This window comes from Pecten maximus, chromosome 4 (assembly GCF_902652985.1).
Source record: "Pecten maximus chromosome 4, xPecMax1.1, whole genome shotgun sequence".
Taxonomy (NCBI): Eukaryota; Metazoa; Mollusca; class Bivalvia; order Pectinida; family Pectinidae; genus Pecten; species Pecten maximus.
In genome coordinates this window covers 40,640,377-40,662,318 of record NC_047018.1, presented here as the reverse complement: position 1 = coordinate 40,662,318, position 21,942 = coordinate 40,640,377, and the positions used below count along the sequence as shown (strand labels likewise).

The window sequence follows — 21,942 nt, the reverse complement described above, 5'->3', positions numbered from 1 at the left end:
CTCGCACCATTTAACAGCTTTTGACAGCCTTCGAGCTCATGGATGAGTACATCATTGACAGAAATCTAGGATCTGGCATAAGCACTGGAGTTACATCCTTTAGATGCTTTAGATTAGTCAAACTAATATGTCATAGTTTCTGCACTTCGCTCATGTTCGGATTTTGATCTAAGTTTAGATTCCTTCAAGCTGCTGTTATGTCTTATAGACAATCCGGCTTTACATGAATGGATCAGAAATCATCATTTATCTGTTTGGACCAGATCCTTAGGTATCATGATTTAAAAAAGATTGGTCAAGGACTTGAACAGAAACCCCACTAATGGATCAATCTGAATCAAACGTATGACTCAACTGAATATATGACCATTTCTTACCCGAAATCATGATGTTGCCGACTAAATTTTGGCCAGATGCCCAAAATCTTCTGTAGCTTTAAGAACCTAGACAGATGTATCGCTACTGGCCAGCCCAGTCAACCACCAGATCTCTACCTGCTGCAAAGTCAATGTTACACCAAGAAGAAATGTCACAAACTTGATTCCACACCTCAATATTCAGCTCGTTAGCTCACCTGGTCAGAGAGCAAGTGATCTTATGCCATGATGTGTCACCCCTCAGCCTACTTTCCATTTTGAAAATCCAACTCCAAAAAATAAAGCAATATGGCCACCAAGACTCTGACTGATGACAGTTCAGTCGTGTGATGCTGTAGAATAAGACAATATTTCTTAGAAATGAATGTTATAGAGACTGATAGTGGTTCATTTCCAGCTCGAGATCTGCAGATTCTATAAATCCAGAATTAAGCACCGATTTGTGACCAGTGTAGACAACTTCTCAAATATGGTCTACCATTGCCTCAGCAGTGCTACAAAAAGGCCATCTATATTTTTGAGTGTTTCAGCAAAGCAATCTCGAAACTGGCTTGAAGAAAATTTGTCCTGAGTTTCACCTATTTATAGCCTAAAATAATTGCCCAATTGAAAAAAAAATATTGAACCACCTTAAATATGTATGGATATTAATGCGTTTTTGTCCAATTCTTTATTTACACATGTAGCTTAAAGATGATTTAAATAATAGTATATCATTGTTTTTTGTGAAATCATTGTTTTGGTGAAAATTACTTTCCTGAAACAGCTGAAAATCATCTTGATATCTGTTTTCATGGTTGTAATCTGTTATGCAGGATGGGAGGAAAGGCCCATAAAAGCATCAACTGATTTTGATGTAATTTTTCTATTTATTTCAAGAGTATTGTCATTATGATAATCATTTGAGGAAAAATGTGCATATTTGACGTTTGCAGAAAGTGTGCTTAATCAAGTTTTTATTTTTGAAATGTTGTGCAATGTCTTCGACTAGTTTACTTGCCTAGATGCATGTCATTTTGAAGGTACAAGGCACATATTTTGATCACATACCCATCCATTCTCATGATAGAAAGAAACTGTTACTTGCCTGCTAGTATGTCCTATATCATTCCTTCAAGATCCAGCATGAGCATGGTTAAATTAAATGCCTTAGTTGTAAGTCAAGATGTCCCCATCTTGTCTTAACTGAAATGTTTTCAAGCAAATGCTTCAAGTAAATGCCACTTGTTTACTCCCTCAGCAATACTAGACTACACCATGAAGGAAGAATTATTGGTTTGCACTTCAATATGCTCATGCATTACTTTATACAGAGTATATATCTTGTGCTCTGATAGCTACAATTGTCAAATTTTTCTAGGCTAATACCTCTTGGGATGACCAAATGTTACATTCTGAATTTTAGTTTATGATGATGGTCGTTTTATTTCCATGTGTCCCTGTGTTTGGGGCATATTTGGTGTACTATATCTCTTTCAATGACTTCATTTTCCCCTGACAGCAAAGACAAAAATGAAAGTTTAACAACTGTTTTGCCTAATATAGTTGTACAAGAAAGACTTGTCCAAATTTGCAATTTACTCATGAAAATTTCAAAAGTCATCAATTTCTTCCTAAAATGAGACAAAAATGTCCCATTCCAAACCAGTGAATAAAAGCCCTGACAGCGTTTGTTTTCTTAGTCTCTGATCCTGTAATCACCTGAGCTTTTAGACCTGATGTCATGACATGGAGCCCCTCTGATATCTTGAGTATACCAATCCTAAATGGCTGGGTGAATTTTGACCAAAATTGGTCTTGACCATCCTACAATAGTGATGAGGAATCTTTGTTTGTATGAAAGTGCAAGCTCTATCTGTTGAACTATTTTTTATTTAAATTTCTTTGCCAACTGGAGCACCCAGTCTTATTATTAAGATGTTTATGATTTCTTCATGCTTTGCTCTTGTTTTATTGATTTGAAGTTCTTTGTCTTTTTTTACCATATTTAGAATTTTACACTGAAAAAAAATGGCTCCTTGTTTAGTAAAAAAAAATGCTTTCTATACAATTGTCGCAGTAAAACACTGCTGCCGGGATAAAGAAGAAAAGACTTAGTTTTTGTCCCATAAAACTGGTTATTTGAAGAATTCATGCATTTTTTGCTTTTGTTTTGCAGTGTGTTTTGGGATTTATATTGTGCAGCACCAGAGAGGCGAGAAACATGTGATCACTCAAGTGAAGCTAAAGCATTTCATGATTATGTAAGTAATAACTCTCTACTCCCTTGATCTTTGCTTGTCCCCATTCTTCTGAATGAGATAGTAGTGATGAGATATTGGTCACAGGTCACAAATCTGTAGTCGATTATATACTTGTAACATATTAAGCAATTAAACAATTGGCAGTATTCATTGAAAACGATGTCTCTCTCTATTGCATTATTTGTATTATATTTCCTAAGCCAAAAATTTCTTAATTACTTGGAATTTGCGTAGGAATATCAATGAAAATCTTAATAATGCATTTTATGTATCATCAAATAAGCCTCTGGTATAAAATCCAGCATTTAATTAAGTTTGGCAAGGGCTTATTTGTGAACCAGTTTTATGCTACTATTTTAAAATTGATGAATCTGCAAATACGAAGAAGGGGGCTTATTCGCGCATAAATACGGTCGGCTATGAAATCTAAAACACAGGAAAATGTATTGATGATTAGTTATGAAATGTATAATTGATTATTGATGTATGTGATCACTATCTCATCACTATGAATTATTGTATACAAACTTCTGTGTCGTCATAGATCACCTAGAGCGGGATGTTTACATAGTGATGAATGTTTCGCTATATTGTTGATTTTGCCTGCTTTTATTGCGTGAAAATGGCAACAGTTTCTCTATAGTCTAACACTCCCAATAAATATTGAGACCATGTCAATCTATAGGGGATTGGAGAGAAAATGTTGCAAAAATGAAGCAGATGATATGAAAACCAAATTCCCTTGTATTTGCTGCTTTGGTAAAGGTTTAAGTTCAAGTAGCCCATTATAGGCTATGTGAGTGAGCTTATGCAATGTCCATCCTTCCCATCTGCTTCTTTAACATAATATTAATCCACAATGGCAAGGTTGTTGTTTTACCAAAGATGTTTAAATCAAAGTCTTAGGAACAAGACCGAATAGGAGAGGTTTTACCTTCCTTATGGTTGAAGGGATTGTAACCAAATTTGATCAAGGACTTTCGTACATCCGTTGACCAGCGGATTCCATGTTGAAATCCTTCATGGAAAATAGATATAGATCTTTAAAAGCTTAATCTTCCAGCCTTATTAAAGGATCTTGTTTACCTATCACAAAATGGAGTGGTCGGGGTGTGTAGCAAACTGCATACAGCATTCAAATGCCTGGTTATAAAACTACGGACATAGACATTCATGCTACTAATGTTGGTCCTAGGTTCAAGCTCTACTTAGGAGACCCTTGCATCATATCTTTGAAATGTGCATATTTTTGCAAGGCACTGCGAGATAAATCTTATGCCTATAGAATCAGCTTCCTGGTCTCTACAAACATAGCAATTCATATTACGCTGATTAAGACTCAGAACTAGTCTCTTATATATTACATAGAAAATATGCAAGATCCCCACTAAATAGTCAAGATCTCCAATGTTAACATATGCATCCAAGTTGTGAAGACACTGACACAATTGTGGTCAGAATTCAGGTCCATCAGCTCAGCCCCTGCATTGATGTCATAGTCACTGGGTTGTAGCATACATAGTTGGTCCCTAACTAAACCATTTGCTGGGAATGCAAGCTTTAATACACTCATGTTGCCATGGGTCTAAGAGTTTGCACTCTATCCTTTGGAACTAATGCTGAAGTCATTGCGTTTACACTTTTACAAATAATTACCAACATGATTTCCTACAGTCGGTAGTGTCCATTTTGAGAAACAGAGCCCAAAACTGGAGAAGTCTTATTATCAATTCTTGAATGTATTTTGTCAATGATTGTGTACATTTTCAGGTGAGTAATATCTGTAGGCACTTTGGACCTCTTGTTATAAACCATTAGCATATTTTTGAGCATTTGTGGTTAGAATTTAAAAACTGGAGATAGATAGTACAATATGCCTGCAGGTATGATGTAGTGATATTCAGTCTCTAAGTCTTACTGACAGGCAAGAGGATAAGCTTATCCAAGGTCAAATGTGATAACTTCATGGAAATTATGATTTCATTGATATTATTTATTATGGAAATGGGTTATTAATATAACTTTTCCCAAATAACCAGCTAGTCTAAGACTATAGGTCTATTAATGATGCTCTGCCTTTTCAGCTGTCTATTGAGACCACAGGTCTATTTCGGTAATTTACCTGCCTTTTGACAGGTGTGTAACATTAACACAGCAAAGATTGTGAACTAAGAAATCACACTTATAAAGCAAATTGTCAGTTTAAACCGAGTGATAAAAATTGAGACTTTATAGTAAAAGGTTGCCTCCAAGATTGAATGTTGTATCCATGATCACATGTTGTCTCTTGGGTAACTGTGGTGTCTAAGGTAACGGTGTTGTCTCTTGGGTAACTGTGGTGTCTAAGGTAACGGTGTTGTATCTAGGGTTACTGTGTTGTATCTAGGGTTACTGTGTTGTATCTAGGGTTACTGTGTTGTCTCTAGGGTTACTGTGTTGTATCTAGGGTTACTGTGTTGTCTCTAGGGTTACTGTGTTGTCTCTAGGGTTACTGTGTTGTATCTAGGGTAACTGTGTTGTCTCAATATTTAAATTTGTATCTAGGGTTACCAATGTTGTCTCCAAGGCCTCTAGGCTTTCATGAGTACATCTTGTCTCCAGATAGAGTAACATGTAAAATGAAAGTTAATACTTCACATTCGAGTCCTTGTATCAAACAATTCTTGAAATATCCCGACACTTGTATTATGATATTTAAAAGAGGGAAGCTTTATGACATACACTTATAAGGTGACTTCTTAATGAACTAGCTCCTACATGATATTTGGAAAACTCTACACATCCTGATGATACACCAGAACAAGAAGTGCAGAGTTAAGGACAGTCTAGGGACAAAATGGCACAGTGACCAATAGGACAGTCTAGGGACAAAATGGCACAGTGACCAATAGGACAGTCTAGGGACAAAATGGCACAGTGACCAATAGGACAGTCTAGGGACAAAATGGCACAGTGACCAATAGGACAGTCTAGGGAATGTGTAGATTTTCCTCACTAACAGTGATTTCAATCCTTATAAAGGGTTAAAGGGTTTATAAATACTTGTCTTAATCTTCTACAGACAAGCTTCAAAAGTAGGCCAATTTAAGCCAATTACGTATACTGATGCACAGGATCTTTTCAAATAATTGTCATTTGATGAAATGCTTAATTACACCTTGACTAAGACAAAATAATATGACAACAGTCATGGTTACCATGGGTAAAATGTAAGACAAGAAAAGAGTGTTTCAAGAATAAGTACCGTATCGTGATATGACTGGCTTTGAAATATGACTGACACATTCTAAGATCAAACCCTGAAAAAATGGACATCTCAACATTGGTTTTTTATCCTCATTTGGCCGGCATAAATTAATATCCACATGGCAGTTTTGATAAGCCTGTCAAGATGTGTTAATTGTGACCTATATGTATTGTAAAATAATTATCAAAAATGTTCCATTATTATCTATTCTAGAATTTTCTTACCTTTTACACAGACAATCACGGCATTGCAGTATAAAATGAATACTAGGAATTTCTTAACCTAACTATATAGCTACTGTTCAAATAATAAGAATGAATTTTAAAAATGATTATTAACCGTAACAATATCAGCCAGCACCAATCAACGGTGACCATTCCTGGGGAAGTTTATTTGCAAATGGCAAAGGGTAGTCTGGGGTTGCAAATGGTGAAGGACAATCTGTGACAAGATGGCAAACTTTGGAGGCTGGTTGCATTGAACAGGACCTGGTTGATTCTTTTAATTTTATTGTTATAAAACAAATGGATTGGACAACAGATAAGCCTATATAAGTCCTCTCCAATTCTTTTAATTTAATTGTTTGCTGCATACAAATACAAGCATTTCTAAACGTAAACATCTGCAAGTTGTCGGAAGTACAGCAAGCACTGACATCATGGCATACAGGATAATGGGAACTAGTCTTGGATGAGATTCGCTGGTAGTTGCAATAAAACTTAGGACAAACAGGCTTGATACATATTTCTGCTTAAAAGTCCCCTACCGTGGGACTACAGGTTTTCTTCATGTCTGTCTGTCTGTTAGTCCTCCCTCCTTGTTTTCTGCACTTTTCTCACCCATGCTTCAAAGTAGGTTGGTGAAAGTTGATAACTTAAGTATGAGTAGCTACAGATCAAGTTTGTGTTTCAGGGTTTTTGGGTCAAGATCACTGTAACTATTTTTACCTGTGGCCACTAGAAGACATTTTAGCAATACCTAGCATGCTTGTTACTAAGTAAATTAAGATCACTGAATTTGGCTCAAACTGAATATTTCAAAACCGTATAGCAAATTTTGGATATTAAGAAGTATTTCATCTTATCTTTTTGAATTCAATATAAACAAATTTTACTGTATTATAAGAGACTATACTTATCTGAAATTCATGGTGATTTTGTGGTCTACCTCTACAGAATTGAGTTCACCAAATTTGTCAAAGAAATAATTTAAAAGTGTTGATTCGAACCATTTGGTCATGTGTACCAATGCATTGCTATAATGCAAAGACATTTTCTTTTAAAGGACAGTAACATGTTGCAAATCCAATGGTGTGTGTTGTGCATATGCTGCTAAAGCACTTGGTGACCAATAGCGAACCAGTCACCAATCAAGGACTGGCTTATCCTGCTCTGATCATCACTGATCAATCACAGATACCCAGCAAGTACATTGCAAAGAACAAGTACTAGATGACATCAATTGTCACTTGGTTGCAGCAAAAAAAATCATTTTAGATGCCAGAGCCAGTCTTTTTGTACATTCCCAAAAACTGGTTTTGACTGATAGGTTTCATGTCCAATTTTAGACTGCTTTGGTATGACTGCTTCGCTTTTCCTACAAATCAGGGGCCTGTTGGATCAGTTTTCTTCTCTTCAAGTTTCTAACTTGAAATTTTTCATAGGAAAACTTTTAAGAATTCAAGGATGATTCCTGAACTGAGATTTTTTTCCTTGAAATCTGTAATGCAAGAGTTTTTTAAATAACAAATTTCCTGAAGTTAAGGTTCATCAATGAAACCGGAGCCTGAAACCTTGTATCAACTCAAAGGAAATCCGAGATCACTGAAGCCACTTGGTCATTGTTTGTCGTATTCAGCAGCTTTTCCATTGTCTTGTAACTGTCTCAAAGAAATATAGGGATTATAAATTTAAAGAAATATTTTTAAAACTGATTTTAGTGAATTAACTTTATGGGGGGGGGGGGGGGGGGGTATAAAATAGTTCCCCTCTCCCTCCTCACTTATATGTCATTGATTATGTATTTTGTGGATACCAATTCAAAGTCAAATCAATTGTTTTAGTCATAAAGCAGTTATTCACTTCACTGTTTGATTTGAAGCAAGTATCTAGTTTCTACTGTTATGAACCCACGTTGCTGACACATGATCCGTGACACAAAATGAGGGGACAGGTTTATACAGGAATGGCAGTGGAAAGCATTTGTAGGGATTTCTCTGAAATTCCCATAGAATATGGATGGGTATGTAACAGGGATGTGTTATTTGATCATATGTGTTGTATAATCAACCTTTTTCTGGACAAATGGGAGAAAGTATTACAACATTTGTTTAAAAGAGTGAACATTTGGAAAATAAACATAGTAGGAGGGAGGGGGGGGGGGGGGGGGGGGACATGGTGACAGCCAATTCACTGTAGCTCTTTTGGAGTTACAAACACTTCCTGAATTGTAAAAGGTTCTTTTAAAGAGCTAGAAAAGGCTCATAAAGGTTTCAAAATCTTTGAAGGTTTGAAGGCAATATGAACATCGTAGTTTCTTGGGCTTTCCTGAACTTTTGTCACCAATGAATTCTTGTAGTAAGTTATAGGAACGTATTGGGGAAAATGCATTTTAACAGTTTAAATTTAGGTTAGACTTTGATTCTAGAAAATATTGTCAACTTACTAAAATCTCAACAACCTTTCAGATGTTTACCAATCCATCTTGATATCCCAAACAAAACATTGTAGATTCCTTATCCAAGAAAAGTTAAGCATTTTGTCTTGATTGTCTCTAGATTGAATTAATGGTCTTTTGATTTTATAATTGTAACCTAACTGTGACCTTGATAGTACTTTATATATATGAAATCTTTGTTTCTGAGTAGCTTCTCATCAGGTATAGTAAGCTATAGTATATGTACTGCCAAATCTTTGCCTGCTGTGGGTAGGAAATCCTGCCTTTGCTGATTTTTCCGTCTGCCACAGACCATGGGACATCCCACCTCACCTGGATAATTTTGTTTTCTGAATTTCTAAGTATGAAATGTGTTATATTACAACCCATAATTCCTATGGTAGCACTGGCAATGGTCATTCACATTTATTTTTTATAAATCAAAATGTTACCAATTTAAAAGTTAGACAATTTTACTTCACGGACTATAACTTTACAGCATTTCCATAAATTGGACAACAGGGATTGATGCAGCCATTTGAAGGAAAGATACATCATGTCGAGACATTAATATTTGAAGAAAACTTATTTTTATTTTGTAATTAAAAACTGGTGAAATACAGCAATATTTGCTTAGTAGCTAGTGACAGGGAATTACACAGCAGGCAAAGAGTTGATGAAAACAATCTTCTGCACTTCACAATATCATAGCTGATATGATGACATGATCATGTAAATCATTAAAATTTCAGGGTCAAGGGTCAAAGTTCAAGGTCACAGTTCCACAGGTACTTTTATTTGAAGCACGTTTAATAAGACCCTTTTTTTTCTCAAATTTTTCAATAAAAACCAATGGTGGCAGAAATGTCCAACATAATTTTTATTTTTTTTTTATAGAAACATTATTTGCTGCTGCACATCTTTATCAAACATAGCTTTACACCACATTATTAGTGTACGTTATTGTGATGTGATGTCTGTATTTTATCCAAAATATGTGTTAAAATGTCTTTTTTTCAATGTTTCTTATCACCTTCGTTCATGAAATAAATAAATAAAATTCAAAACTTAGTAATACATGTCTTGTAAAAATCTCTTTGGTCTTATAAATATCCTTAATTTTTGTTGAGACAAAAAATGAAAATTTAAGAAATTTCCGTTTTGGTCTGGTAACACTCGAACAGTTTTGCACACACTTAATTGCCATTATCGTATTATACAGTTCATTGATTTATTTATCAAGTTTTCATTCAATCAGTCAGTAAATGTTTTCATATTCGAATTTTGAAAAAAAGGAAATAGTTTGAATAGCAGAAGATGAATAAATACAAATCTGTTCTCCCTCATGTCGATCGTATTCGTGTAACTTCCAAAAAGGAACAACGAATTGGAGTTTTATTTGTTGGTTTAAATGTATGTGTTTGTAAAGTTTCTTGCACAGTGCAGTTTGTGAGCTTAGAAATCTTTGGAGTAGCCTTGTTTATGGACGGCTGCAGTAAGCCACAAACACTTCAATACGTTCATTTAGGGACAGAATATTCCATCCACAACACTATCGGTTTGAAATTTGACATGGATGATCAACCCACCTGTCTGAATTTAATTCTAGTCTGAAGAAGCAATTAAAACGAGGAATTGGGAGACCATGCTACAGCATTGATATACATTTGCTATAATTATTGATTTTTCACCTTTCCAAGTCATTTCATCAATTAAAATGATAAAAAAATTTGGATAGTTCCGAAACAGAAAGAATTCTAGGTCCTACAGGGGTCGACTGGACATTTGAATATAGAATATCATGAGGGAGTGACAAAATCAGTCGGCCGAAAACCACAGGTGGAAACCAGGTGTCAAGATAACCATTGCTTGCTAAAGAGCCAGGGATGGGATGGCTACCTTGTGGGGTGGGGACAGAATATGTCCCAGGGGATGGGCTTTGGGGCTTGGTGTTATATCAAAGTCTGCTCCTACTGTTCCTCCTCCTATTGTCATGGTGTTTGGTTGGAGATGTGTTCTACTGACTGAGGGAAAAAAACTTCTGCACAAGATAACTTGAAAATCAATACAAGGCACTGTAAAGCTGCTGCTAGTTAACACACTGCCAGCGCTGAAGGTTAAACCTCTGGTAGGCAACCACCGGCAACCAGTCCAACCAGGCCACACCAACCTAACATTGTGGCTTCACCATATAATAAAGGACTAATATTTACCGCCAGTTACCTGATCATTTATTGGGTAACCACCAGCAACCAGGCCACAACCACCTTAGACTGGCTTCACCACGTACACAATATAGGGTCAATATACCAGCAGTGCTGATAATTTGGTAGGCAACCACCAGTAACCAGTCCAACCAGGCCACAACCATCTTAGACTGGCTTCACCATTTGATATCAGGGTCAATATACCAGCAGTGCTGATAATTTGGTAGGCAACCAGGCCACAGGTTGGTTGACACAGTAGTAACACACACACCGTTCATTTTGGGGTTCAATTCTCCAATCGGATGAGGAAAGGTACAGTTTTTCTCCTACCCCACCCACCTTGGGTTTTCATCTAGTACTCTGGTTTCCCCCACAATAAGAACCCTCTCACACTTTCAAACAGGCCAACAAATGTGATTAACATAAGTTGATACAACTTGTTTTGCAATTGTTCTGAGATAAACATTATATTCTAACATCACACAAACATTGTAAGGAAGTTTTCTAGACAATGCTTAACTTTACAAGTATACAGGGGCCATATTTTTAAAACTTTTTGAAATGAATCATCTTCATTACAAGATAGGCAATTTATCCCAATTTGACTGAAACACTATTATCATGAGTTACTGTTCCTAAGTATCATAGATAATCTACCATCAACAAGTTGCTGTAACCACAAATTCATTGTTCAGTTCTAGTATGTTTTTGATGCCCAATCAAACTGGACGTACATTCCAGGGTAGCATCACAAAAGGGAGAGCATCCTTGAGGAATTTCCTGTCAATTTTGTGACTGAGTTACTAAAATATCATCTCCATATATAAATGATCGGTGTTATATACCCAATAAGTAATAGTATTTGTAACTTCAGTTTATTACGTCAAATTTATGTTATATACCCAATAAGTAATAGTTTTGTAACTTCAGTTTGTTACGTCAAATTTATGTTATATACCCAATAAGTAATAGTATTTGTAACTTCAGTTTATTACGTCAAATTTATGTTATATGCCCAATAAGTACCGGGTAATAGTATTTGTAACTTCAGTTTATTACGTCAAATTTATGTTATATACCCAATAAGTAAAAGTATTTGTAACTTCAGTTTATTACGTCAAATTTATGTTATATACCCAATAAGTAATAGTATTTGTAACTTCAGTTTATTACGTCAAATTTATGTTATATACCCAATAAGTAATAGTATTTGTAACTTCAGTTTATTACGTCAAATTTATTTTATCAAAATATAATGGAGGTATAAATTTTGGATTACTTTCCGAGTTGATAAAAGTTGTAGATTGTTTTGAAATATTTACATAATTGTTATAGCATTTATTACAATTTCCTTTATAATTGAACATACACAAACATCTTTTACAGTCAAACCTGTCATATGTGACCTTCCAACAGAGGGAATGGAAAAAGTCACATGACAGGTGGTCTCTTAATCCAGGTTAAGGTAGCTTTGTATGGTAATTAGCATTCATGTGAGAAGATATGGTCATATGAGAGGGAGCCACTTAGTTTAGGTGGTCACTAAGGCAGGTTTGACCGTAATTTCATTGAATTATCACTTTGTAATTTCACAGAAATATGTATCTGTTTAGTGAATATATTAAAGTTGATAATTCTGGTCACATTAGTATTAAATAAGATTACAAATACTTTGAATTAGTAAGACTTATCTCTCAACAAGTTGTTTTATCCAACCTAACTCAAAAGGATTACCAGGTCTCAATGTCAACCCGATTCAGTTGTACAAGTTTATATGGGTTAGGTGGTTGGAGCCTGATTTGACCTATTGAGGTACTGCTCATTGAAAAAAAGAAATAATGTTATCAGCATAATCATTCTAATAGGGATTCTGGGCAAATAAGTGTGATACTTGAATCTGTGTTGATCAATGTGACGGATATGTTGTATTAAGATAAAAAGTGTATATATACGCACGAAAACCCCATCGTCTGACACTTTAGAGAATTATATAAATGTGTTATATTTCCTTTGTTCTCGGAAAAAGTTTAAGTAGAATTTAACATGTAGATGCAGCTTTGATCAAATAGGTTTACTAGAAATACAAGGAGAACATTTTGGTTTCTTTATTTTTTCAAATGAATTTATACTAAAAAGTAAAAACCTGATAACATAATCACTAGAAGTTATATTGTAAAACGGAATTTCTTGAAATTATAACTTCAAAAAAGGAAGAAGATTTACAAAGATAGGCTTGGAAAAACAGCTGGTTTCTAATTTTTAAAAGTGACTTAATATAGGTCTTTTTATATAAACATACTTAATCATTTAAAAGTGACTTCAAAATTGGGAATTTTTCGGTGACAAATTGGGAATTTTCACAAGATTTTTTTAGGGGAATGAGTCCTTTAACGGACCCTGCTTCTATTATAGGAAAATCCCTGATACTGAATTTTTGTATAGTGAATAGAAGAAATGTATCTTATACTATATAGTTCTGAAAAACTTCAATTTGAAGTTTTAAGTGATATTTTCTTTATTTTTCAAAGTTTCTTGATTTTATTCTATCTCATTGATTCAGTGTTTACCATATATTACTGTTAGATTTGAAGCAGGCCCCTGTCCCCATGTTGTCAGTGGTATATTGATGCTACAAAAGTAGAAAGTTGTAATTGTGTGTTAGTCATAGTTTGTCAGCTTACAGATGCTACTGCTATGGTTATTAATGCAATTATTATATAGGGGGGGCTCCATATGGGGGATCCTTCTACGTGGGCTCCCCAGTGGGAGGAGAATGGAGAAATTAGGGCACTGCTCTGAGGTACCACAGGAAATGTTGCCATCAATACCAGGATCCAAGGAGGACTAATAAAGGATTCTGTGCTGTTTATTTGGGGGGGGGGGGGGGGCACGCAGGATTCAGATTACATACTATACGGATGTGTCACACAAAGGTCAAGGTCAGGTATCCAAGAGCAAATTCATTTATACCATATTGTGTATGAATATACTTTAGAAACCAGTATTAATCTCAGTTGTTATGTACATAGCTACATTCAATATGAGGTAATTTTCACTATTTGCCGCATATTTTAAATACAGGTCTATCTGAAGGTGAAAGTGCTCATTATCATTAGCAGATTTTGAATAAGTTAATATTTGAATTGCATTACCTACTTGTCAAAATATGTTAAAATTTGATAGAAAACAAAAAACCATATCAGATAAATTTTCTATTTATAGAATTTCCCCCCCTTCTCCATCCAGCACATGTACAATTGATCCGTGACCCTCCCCCTCTCCCTCCATTATTGTCTTGTGTTATATCAAAAGTTCTCATCCTTTTCTCATCATCCATTTCCATTTTTTACCTTTTTGATATCTGCAGATTTCAGAATGAAAATTTATCACAGAATTAAAGATATTTTGAGATGGACAGATAATTATGTGGGAAAGTTTTCAAAAACAGCAATGTCCGACAACTAGTCCAAATGAGCTTGAATAAGCTCTTTGATGGAGGTCAATAAATAGCAGCATGGTGTCTTGTCTTCGGTTTGGTTTTTGTACCAATAGTTGATATCACATTGGCTTCAATGTAAACATGGGACTGCCTGCTCCCTGCTGGGCGGCCATGTCGCTCTGGTGTGTGTGTGAGTGTGTGTGTGTACAGCGTACATACAGCTCAACAGAGCTGCAGGCTTGGTGTTCTTTGTCAGAAGGTTTACAGTAATCAGGGCTACAGTGTGTTATGCCTAGGCCTAGTCAGCATATATATGTATATATATATATATATATATACCTGGTTTCCCTGTTGGGGAGTGCTGTAAGAGAAATCACCAACGACTTTCCCTATTGTCAGAGTTTACCTACAGAGTAAATAAAAGCATTCCTTTGTGATAGGGATCTCGGTCCTTTTATTTATAATTTCAACTGCAAATCAGTATCGGACTAGGATGGTAGAGATTCACCCATGATACTTCTGCTACCAACAGAATTCACCCTTTTCCTGACAAGAGTTTTATGAAACGGTCTATAGTCATTTAGCTTGGGTAGACTTCAGAAAATGCATATAATTATCTGTAGGGCGATGGTGGTCACATGATCATATAAAAATTCATCTTCAAGTCTGTAGTCTTTTTCTGAAGTTCCAATCTTGCTGTATACACTGAAGCTTTGTAAATGGACTGGAGATTTGTCGATGTTTTGGATATTTACACATTCTTCTTCCATTGTCTTACATAACATGCCTTAGCTGGTTTTGTATAAAAATATTTTAAAAAATAAGATTAAAAAATAGTTCAGACTAAGAAAAGTGATTTGAAAACTGAGAAAAAAAATATCAAAGCTGACAATAAAAGATTGATATTTTATGATAAACACAAAATTTTAAAACAGATTTCTTAAAAGATCGTAAAAACAAGTCCTATTCAGAAAGGTTTCCAAGCCATACTTAATGTCTCTGAATGTTTAATAGGTGTGTTACACAAGCCAGGACCCACCATTGTTTACAACCTTCTCCATATGGGCAATGATTGGAGATGAAATATTTAAGATATATGCAGAGAATATCAGACAAAATCAATTCTATTTTCTGCTCTGCTGCCTACGGACTGGTTGTGTAGTTCTATTAATAGACGGTCACCTCTGAATTCATGTCACCTTCCCAAGAACCTGGCCAAACCTTTAATCTGACTACTGTTAAAACCACATAATCAGAAACCCTTTGAATCTGACAGCTGTTATAAAATACTATAACCCTTTTAATCTGACCAATTTTGACTGTCTCTGAATTCTTCATCCTGGTCAAACCTTGTATTATCCAACCACTGTCTAAGACAATCCTCATTTTAATTTTAACAGTTAAGATACAGATTATAATGTTGGAAGTCCATTTTATACAGGTTCTGAGATTGGAAGGTTTTTATGAAAACTAACTGAAGGTCCATTCTACACAGGTTCTGAGGTTTGAAGGTTCTTATGAAAACAAGCTGAAGATCCATTTTATACAGGTTCTGATATTGGAAGGTTATTATGACAACTAACTGAAGGTCCATTCTACACAGGTTCTGAGGTTGGAAGGTTCTTATGAAAACAAGCTAAAGATCCATTCTATACAGGTTCTGAGGTTTGAAGGTTCCTATGAAAATAAGCCGAAGGTCCATTTTATACAGGCTCTGAGGTTGGAAGGTTCCTATGGAAACTAGTCAAAAGGTCCATTTTATACAGGTTCTAAGGTTTGAAGGTTCATACTAAGATGTGGGAAGAAAAGCAATGGATTCACAATGACCCCCAGCATAAAAAATCAACCATTATCACCTCTGTATAAATCTTTAAGAGGTCAAAGTTCACCAGAAGAGAACCTGCAGAACTTTATCTCTGTGGAATAAGGTATAAAAAAAATTACCTCTGTATAATGGACTCTTGTTTTAAGATGGAGGCAGCAAGAAGCATGTTCTAACCTCTGATGAACGATCAAATTTATGTAGGACCAGGAAATTGTCCATTTGATACAATATCTTTTCCATACCTGTGGTCCAGTATGCACTGGTCTGCGTGGGATTTTACAATGCTGACTCAGAGTTTACCAATAATGGTGCAGTTTTTGCAGGGTTTTTGCTTCTACTGTGAATTGTGTGTAAATTTCATAATTCATGCATATCATGTCTGTCTCCAATATGATTCACACCACGCAGTCTTCCATCGGATGTATGTGTCGTTATTACAAAGACTAGGTAAACATCAAGTGACAATACCATTAATTGGAATGTACGAAAAAATTAAACTTGGGAAAAGCATCAATTGATGTCATTGAAAAAGAAATGGAGCATGTGTTTACAAGGAAACATTCTAATAAATGTTAAGGACATAATTTGTCGATTTTGTGTTCTTAAAACTGTAGCATGTCTGTTCTGTCAATATTGTAATCAGTGGAATGAAATTTTTTAAATGAGATGTTATCTTTTCTGAAATCTAAAAATGATTTGTGGTTTAGTAGTTCAGTTAATCGTGAATTATTTGTTTACTTAGTATATTAATATTACATAGGCTTGTTTACTTAGTATATTAATATTACATAGGCTTTGATCACTGTACGTTGAACAATTAAGTTTTTTTATTGAAATGAAATGACAAAATTAACCAGAAGTATATACAATCTACAAATCACTTGAAATACCTTTAACACTATATGACAATATATATGATGCTAATTCTGTGCTTTGTGTTTTTCAGGGTTTTGTTAATTCAGGGTATGGGGTAAACGGTATAGCACATGTAAGTATGACTACACGTACACCACACTCAACACAACACCTGTGTCTTACACACCTGTGTCTAGCAGTACACCTGTACTACATACCTGTATATATCAAAATTGTCTGGCACATGTATACATTGGATCCCAACAGTGAAAACAGGTCTTAACTATCCTACCATCCATCAGTTTCCATGTATGAACTGATATGTGTGTAGATCTTAAACAAGGGTTCATTATATAGAGGTTTACCTGTCTAAAAGGGAGGCTCTTTATACAGAATTTGTTTTAACAATGTCCACTATATAGAGGTTTTCCTGTCGAAAAGGGAGGTTCTTTATACAGAGTTTATCTGTCTGTAACAATGTCCACTATATAGAGGTTTGCCTGTCTAAAAGGGAGGTTCTTTATACAGAGTTTATCTGTCTGTAACAATGTCCACTATATAGAGGTTTTCCTGTCGAAAAGAGAGGTTCTTTATACAGAGTTTATCTGTCGTTAACAATGTCCACTAGGCAGCGATTTACCTGTCTATAACAGATGTCCAGTTTATGAAGGTTTGCCTGTCTTAAATAGGCATCTTGGATTCATAGCTTTTACCTGTCTAAAACAGAGTTTTATCTGTCTTTACCAGGGGTCCAGTATACATATGTTTACCTGTAGAGCAGATGTCCAATATATATACAGAACTTTTACCTGTCTAAAACAGACATCCATTATACAGAAGTTTATCTGTCTGTAACAATGTCCACTATTTAGAGGTTTGCCTGTCTAAAAGGGAGGTTCTTTATACAGAGTTTATCTGTCTGTAACAATGTCCACTATTTAGAGGTTTGCCTGTCTAAAAGGGAGGTTCTTTATACAGAGTTTATCTGTCGTTAACAATGTCCACTAGGCAGAGATTTACCTGTCTATAACAGATGTCCAGTTTATGAAGGTTTGCCTGTCTTAAATAGGCATCTTGGATTCATAGCTTTTACCTGTCTAAAACAGAGTTTTATCTGTCTTTACCAGGGGTCCAGTATACATATGTTTACCTGTAGAGCAGATGTCCAATATATATACAGAGCTTTTACCTGTCTAAAACAGACATCCATTATACAGAAGTTTATCTGTACATATAGCAGAGGCTTAGTAAACAAAAGTTTATCTGTATATAGCAGAGGCTTAGTAAACAAAAGTTTATCTGTATATAGCAGAGGCTTAGTATACAAAGGTTTATTTGTCTATAGCAGTGGTCCAGTATACAGAGGTTCACCTGTCTATATCAGAGGTCAGTATACAGAGGTTTATTTGTCTATAGCAGTGGTCCAGTATACAAAGGTTTACCTGTCTATAGCAGAGGTCAGTATACAGAGGTTTATTTGTCTATAGCAGAGGTCAGTATACAGAGGTTTATCTGTCTATAGCAGAGGTCAGTATACAGAGGTTTACATGTCTATGACAGATGCAGTTTACAGAGGTTTTACCTGGCTAAAACTGTGATCCAGTATACAGAGGTTTTACCTGGCTATAGCTGTCATCCAGTATACAGAGGTTTTACCTGGCTATAACTGTGATCCAGTATACAGAGGTTTTACCTGGCTATAGCTGTCATCCAGTATACAGAGGTTTTACCTGGCTATAACTGATCCAGTATACAGATGTTTTACTTGGCTATAACTGTGATCCAGTATACAGAGGTTTACCTGGCTATAACTGGTCCAGTATACAGAGGTTTTACCTGGCTATAACTGTGATCCAGTATACAGAGGTTTACCTGGCTATAACTGATCCAGTATACAGAGGTTTACCTGGCTATAACTGATCCAGTATACAGAGGTTTACCTGGCTATAACTGTGGTCCAGTATACAGAGGTTTTACCTGGCTATAACTGTGGTCTAGTATACAGAGGTTTTACCTGGCTATAACTGTGATCCAGTATACAGAGGTTTTACCTGGCTATAACTGATCCAGTATACAGAGGTTTACCTGGCTATAACTGTGGTCCAGTATACAGAGGTTTTACCTGGCTATAACTGTGGTCTAGTATACAGTGGTTTACCTGGCTATAACTGTGATCCAGTATACAGAGGTTTTACCTGGCTATAACTGATCCAGTATACAGAGGTTTACCTGGCTATAACTGTGGTCCAGTATACAGAAGTTTTACCTGGCTATAACTGTGGTCCAGTATACAGAGGTTTTACCTGGCTATAACTGTGATCCAGTATACAGAGGTTTTACCTGGCTATAACTGATCCAGTATACAGAGGTTTACCTGGCTATAACTGTGGTCCAGTATACAGAGGTTTTACCTGGCTATAACTGTGGTCCAGTATACAGAGGTTTTACCTGGCTATAACTGATCCAGTATACAGAGGCTTACCTGGCTATAACTGTGATTCAGTATACAGAGGCTTTACATGGCTATAACTGTGATTCAGTATACAGAGGCTTTATCTGGCTATAACTGTGATCCAGTATACAGAGGTTTTACCTGGCTATAATGTGATCCAGTATACAGAGGTTTTACCTGGCTATAACTGTGATCCAGTATACAGAGGTTTACCTGGCTATAAATGTGGTCCAGTATACAGAGGTTTACCTGGCTATAACTGTTGTCCAGTATACAGAGGTTTTACCTGGCTATAACTGTGATCCAGTATACAGAGGTTTTACCTGGCTATAAGAGATTCATTTAACTCTTTACGTACTCATTCAAATTTCGCGGTCGCTACCGGAAGTGAATGCTGGGTAGGTCCTTTGTGTATTGGAGCATATGGCTATCACATCAGACGTCGATAAAACGATCTTTTACTGATCTTTTACTGTTGTATAATGCTTAATATTAAATGAAGTTTATCATATGGAACAAGTACTGAGTACGGAAACTCTTTTACCCAATTTTTCCTTTAAAATACGGCGAAATCACCAGGCAGAATCGCGGGAAATGACATGTTAATCGGCACATGTGTCACACATGTGCAAGAAATCACGCAGCCAAAACATCGTTTTTTCGGTGTGTAAAAATATTTTACGTATTTCTTACTTATTTTGATGATAAACGTTACTCAATTATATATATATTATCGTTTTTAATTGTTTTATTGTGTTTAACACCTCAACAATCTCGCAGAAAACGAAAGTAAATTTGAGGCCGCCATTTTGTAGCTATGTAAACAGCTCGGCATGAACCGGCGGAATTCTTTGAAATAGACAATCTTAACGAATGAATTATGCTTCTGGTACGTAAAACATACCATCAATACAATATTTACATTGCTTTTTATTTCTTAAAAACATCATTTCCGTGTCAATTCCTTCGTATGACTATGCTAAACCAGCAAGTAATATCAACATCTTTCGCGATGTTTTACGACGATTTGAGTCGTCACAAAGGATGGAAGGCATGTTAATTGTGACGTGTGTAGTCGTCATGAAGGATACAAGAGCACATTTTTGTGACGTCTGTAGTCGTCGTGAGTACGGAAAGAGTTAAAAGAAGGTGGAGTCTACATCTTGCTTAAAGGTTTGCTGTTAGTTATGCATAGCTCTACCTGTGACCAGTGTACATCATGGGTCCAGTATACACAAGTTTATCAAATAGAACTACTGTTTCAAAGATGTCTTTGTCTACCAAGTACCTGTGACCTATGCTTCTAGTCCAGGTCTATGAAACAACCAGTCCTTTCCTGAATAGATCTCAGGAACACAAATGTGATCCTATTAAAGCTGTCCTTTAAAGCTTTAAAATGAAAATGAACCAATACATTGGAAGGATACTGGAAATTGGTATTTTAGAATCTGCAGAATATTGGGGGTGCGTATAGGCTGGTTTAAATAGCAGTATCGCCAAGGTATATAGTCGGTTTTATAGTAGAGGAACAATTTAGGTTGTCCAATTGATTTGAAATTTCCTGTACAAGTTCGGCAACGCATGGCTGGATCTCGGATGTCTTGTTATCAACTAGAATATGCTAATGATAGAAAGTACAATTTTTAAATTTCATTTAAAAAACTCCTGGAATATGGTAATTAACTGAAATTGATTCAGGTGACTAGACTTTGGATTTTTGACTTGACCAATTATTGGATGTAAAAAAAAATTATTTTACAAACGAGAAATTTGGATCAAGGCCAGCCCAGGTGTGAGATTCCAGAAATGGCTAGGGTGTTGCCCAATCTGAACTCTGAAAAGAAGTCTGTTGGATCCGAAATAATTGATTTACTTTAAGATGAGGATGTGGTGCTAACCATCATTGCCTGTTGATAGGTCTGTAAACTGGTACAGAGATTTAGAAACAGACTGGTTTATGCAGATGAGGTCATGTTCTTTGTCAAGACACTTTGCCATAATTCAGTAATGGCTCTGAATGGGGGGGGGGGGGGGGGGGAGATGGACCTCCTGTATGTTATTCAGTGAGGTAGCCACCAGCTGCTACATTGACACTGGCTGCTCCTGGGGCAATAAACATATAAAAAAACAATTGTTCTCCAAGAATGACATGTTCTAGGGACCAGAATTGGCTTTGAGATTAAAAAGGGTTACTTGAGCAAGCGACTTGGCCACGGCCATTGTAACAGAAAACTCTTTGTTTCTATGATTTCCTAAAGAAAAATTCTTCTAGGATCATAATCTTTGTAAAGGAGAGTTTTAAAGATTTAAAGGGAGACAACCTTGTAATCTTCCCTGATGGAACCAAAATGTTTGCTGTAAATAATTAAACAAGGCCTGATGATTCTACAATAAGCAGCACGAATGTTTGCTGAAATTGGTTTCGTTTAAAATTTAAACATCTGTGAGCTGCTTATGGTGTTACAGTACAAATAGAACCTAATCAGGCATTGGTGGAGTTGATAGTTCCTAGTGGTCCAGTTTTGTAGGTCATAATAATCAAGTGTTATAGGTCAAAATGGTCAAGTTTTCAAAATGGTCAAGTTATCATAATAGTATTAAGTACTATATTCACATGCTTGGCTTTGTAGGTCCTCAATAAG

General features: G+C 35.8%; 1 protein-coding gene across 6 annotated transcripts in view; it reads left to right on the top strand.

Annotated features, from left to right (window-relative positions):
- Nucleotides 1–21,942, top strand: part of LOC117326085 (single-stranded DNA-binding protein 3-like) — a 108,921-nt gene that overhangs the window by 6,448 nt on the left and 80,531 nt on the right. For all 6 annotated transcript variants that reach the window (XM_033882693.1, XM_033882694.1, XM_033882692.1 and 3 more), the window contains 2 exons: nucleotides 2,536–2,620; nucleotides 16,940–16,981. In XM_033882693.1, the coding sequence (XP_033738584.1) occupies nucleotides 2,536–2,620; nucleotides 16,940–16,981 (127 nt within the window). The remainder of the gene's footprint in view (nucleotides 1–2,535; nucleotides 2,621–16,939; nucleotides 16,982–21,942) is intronic.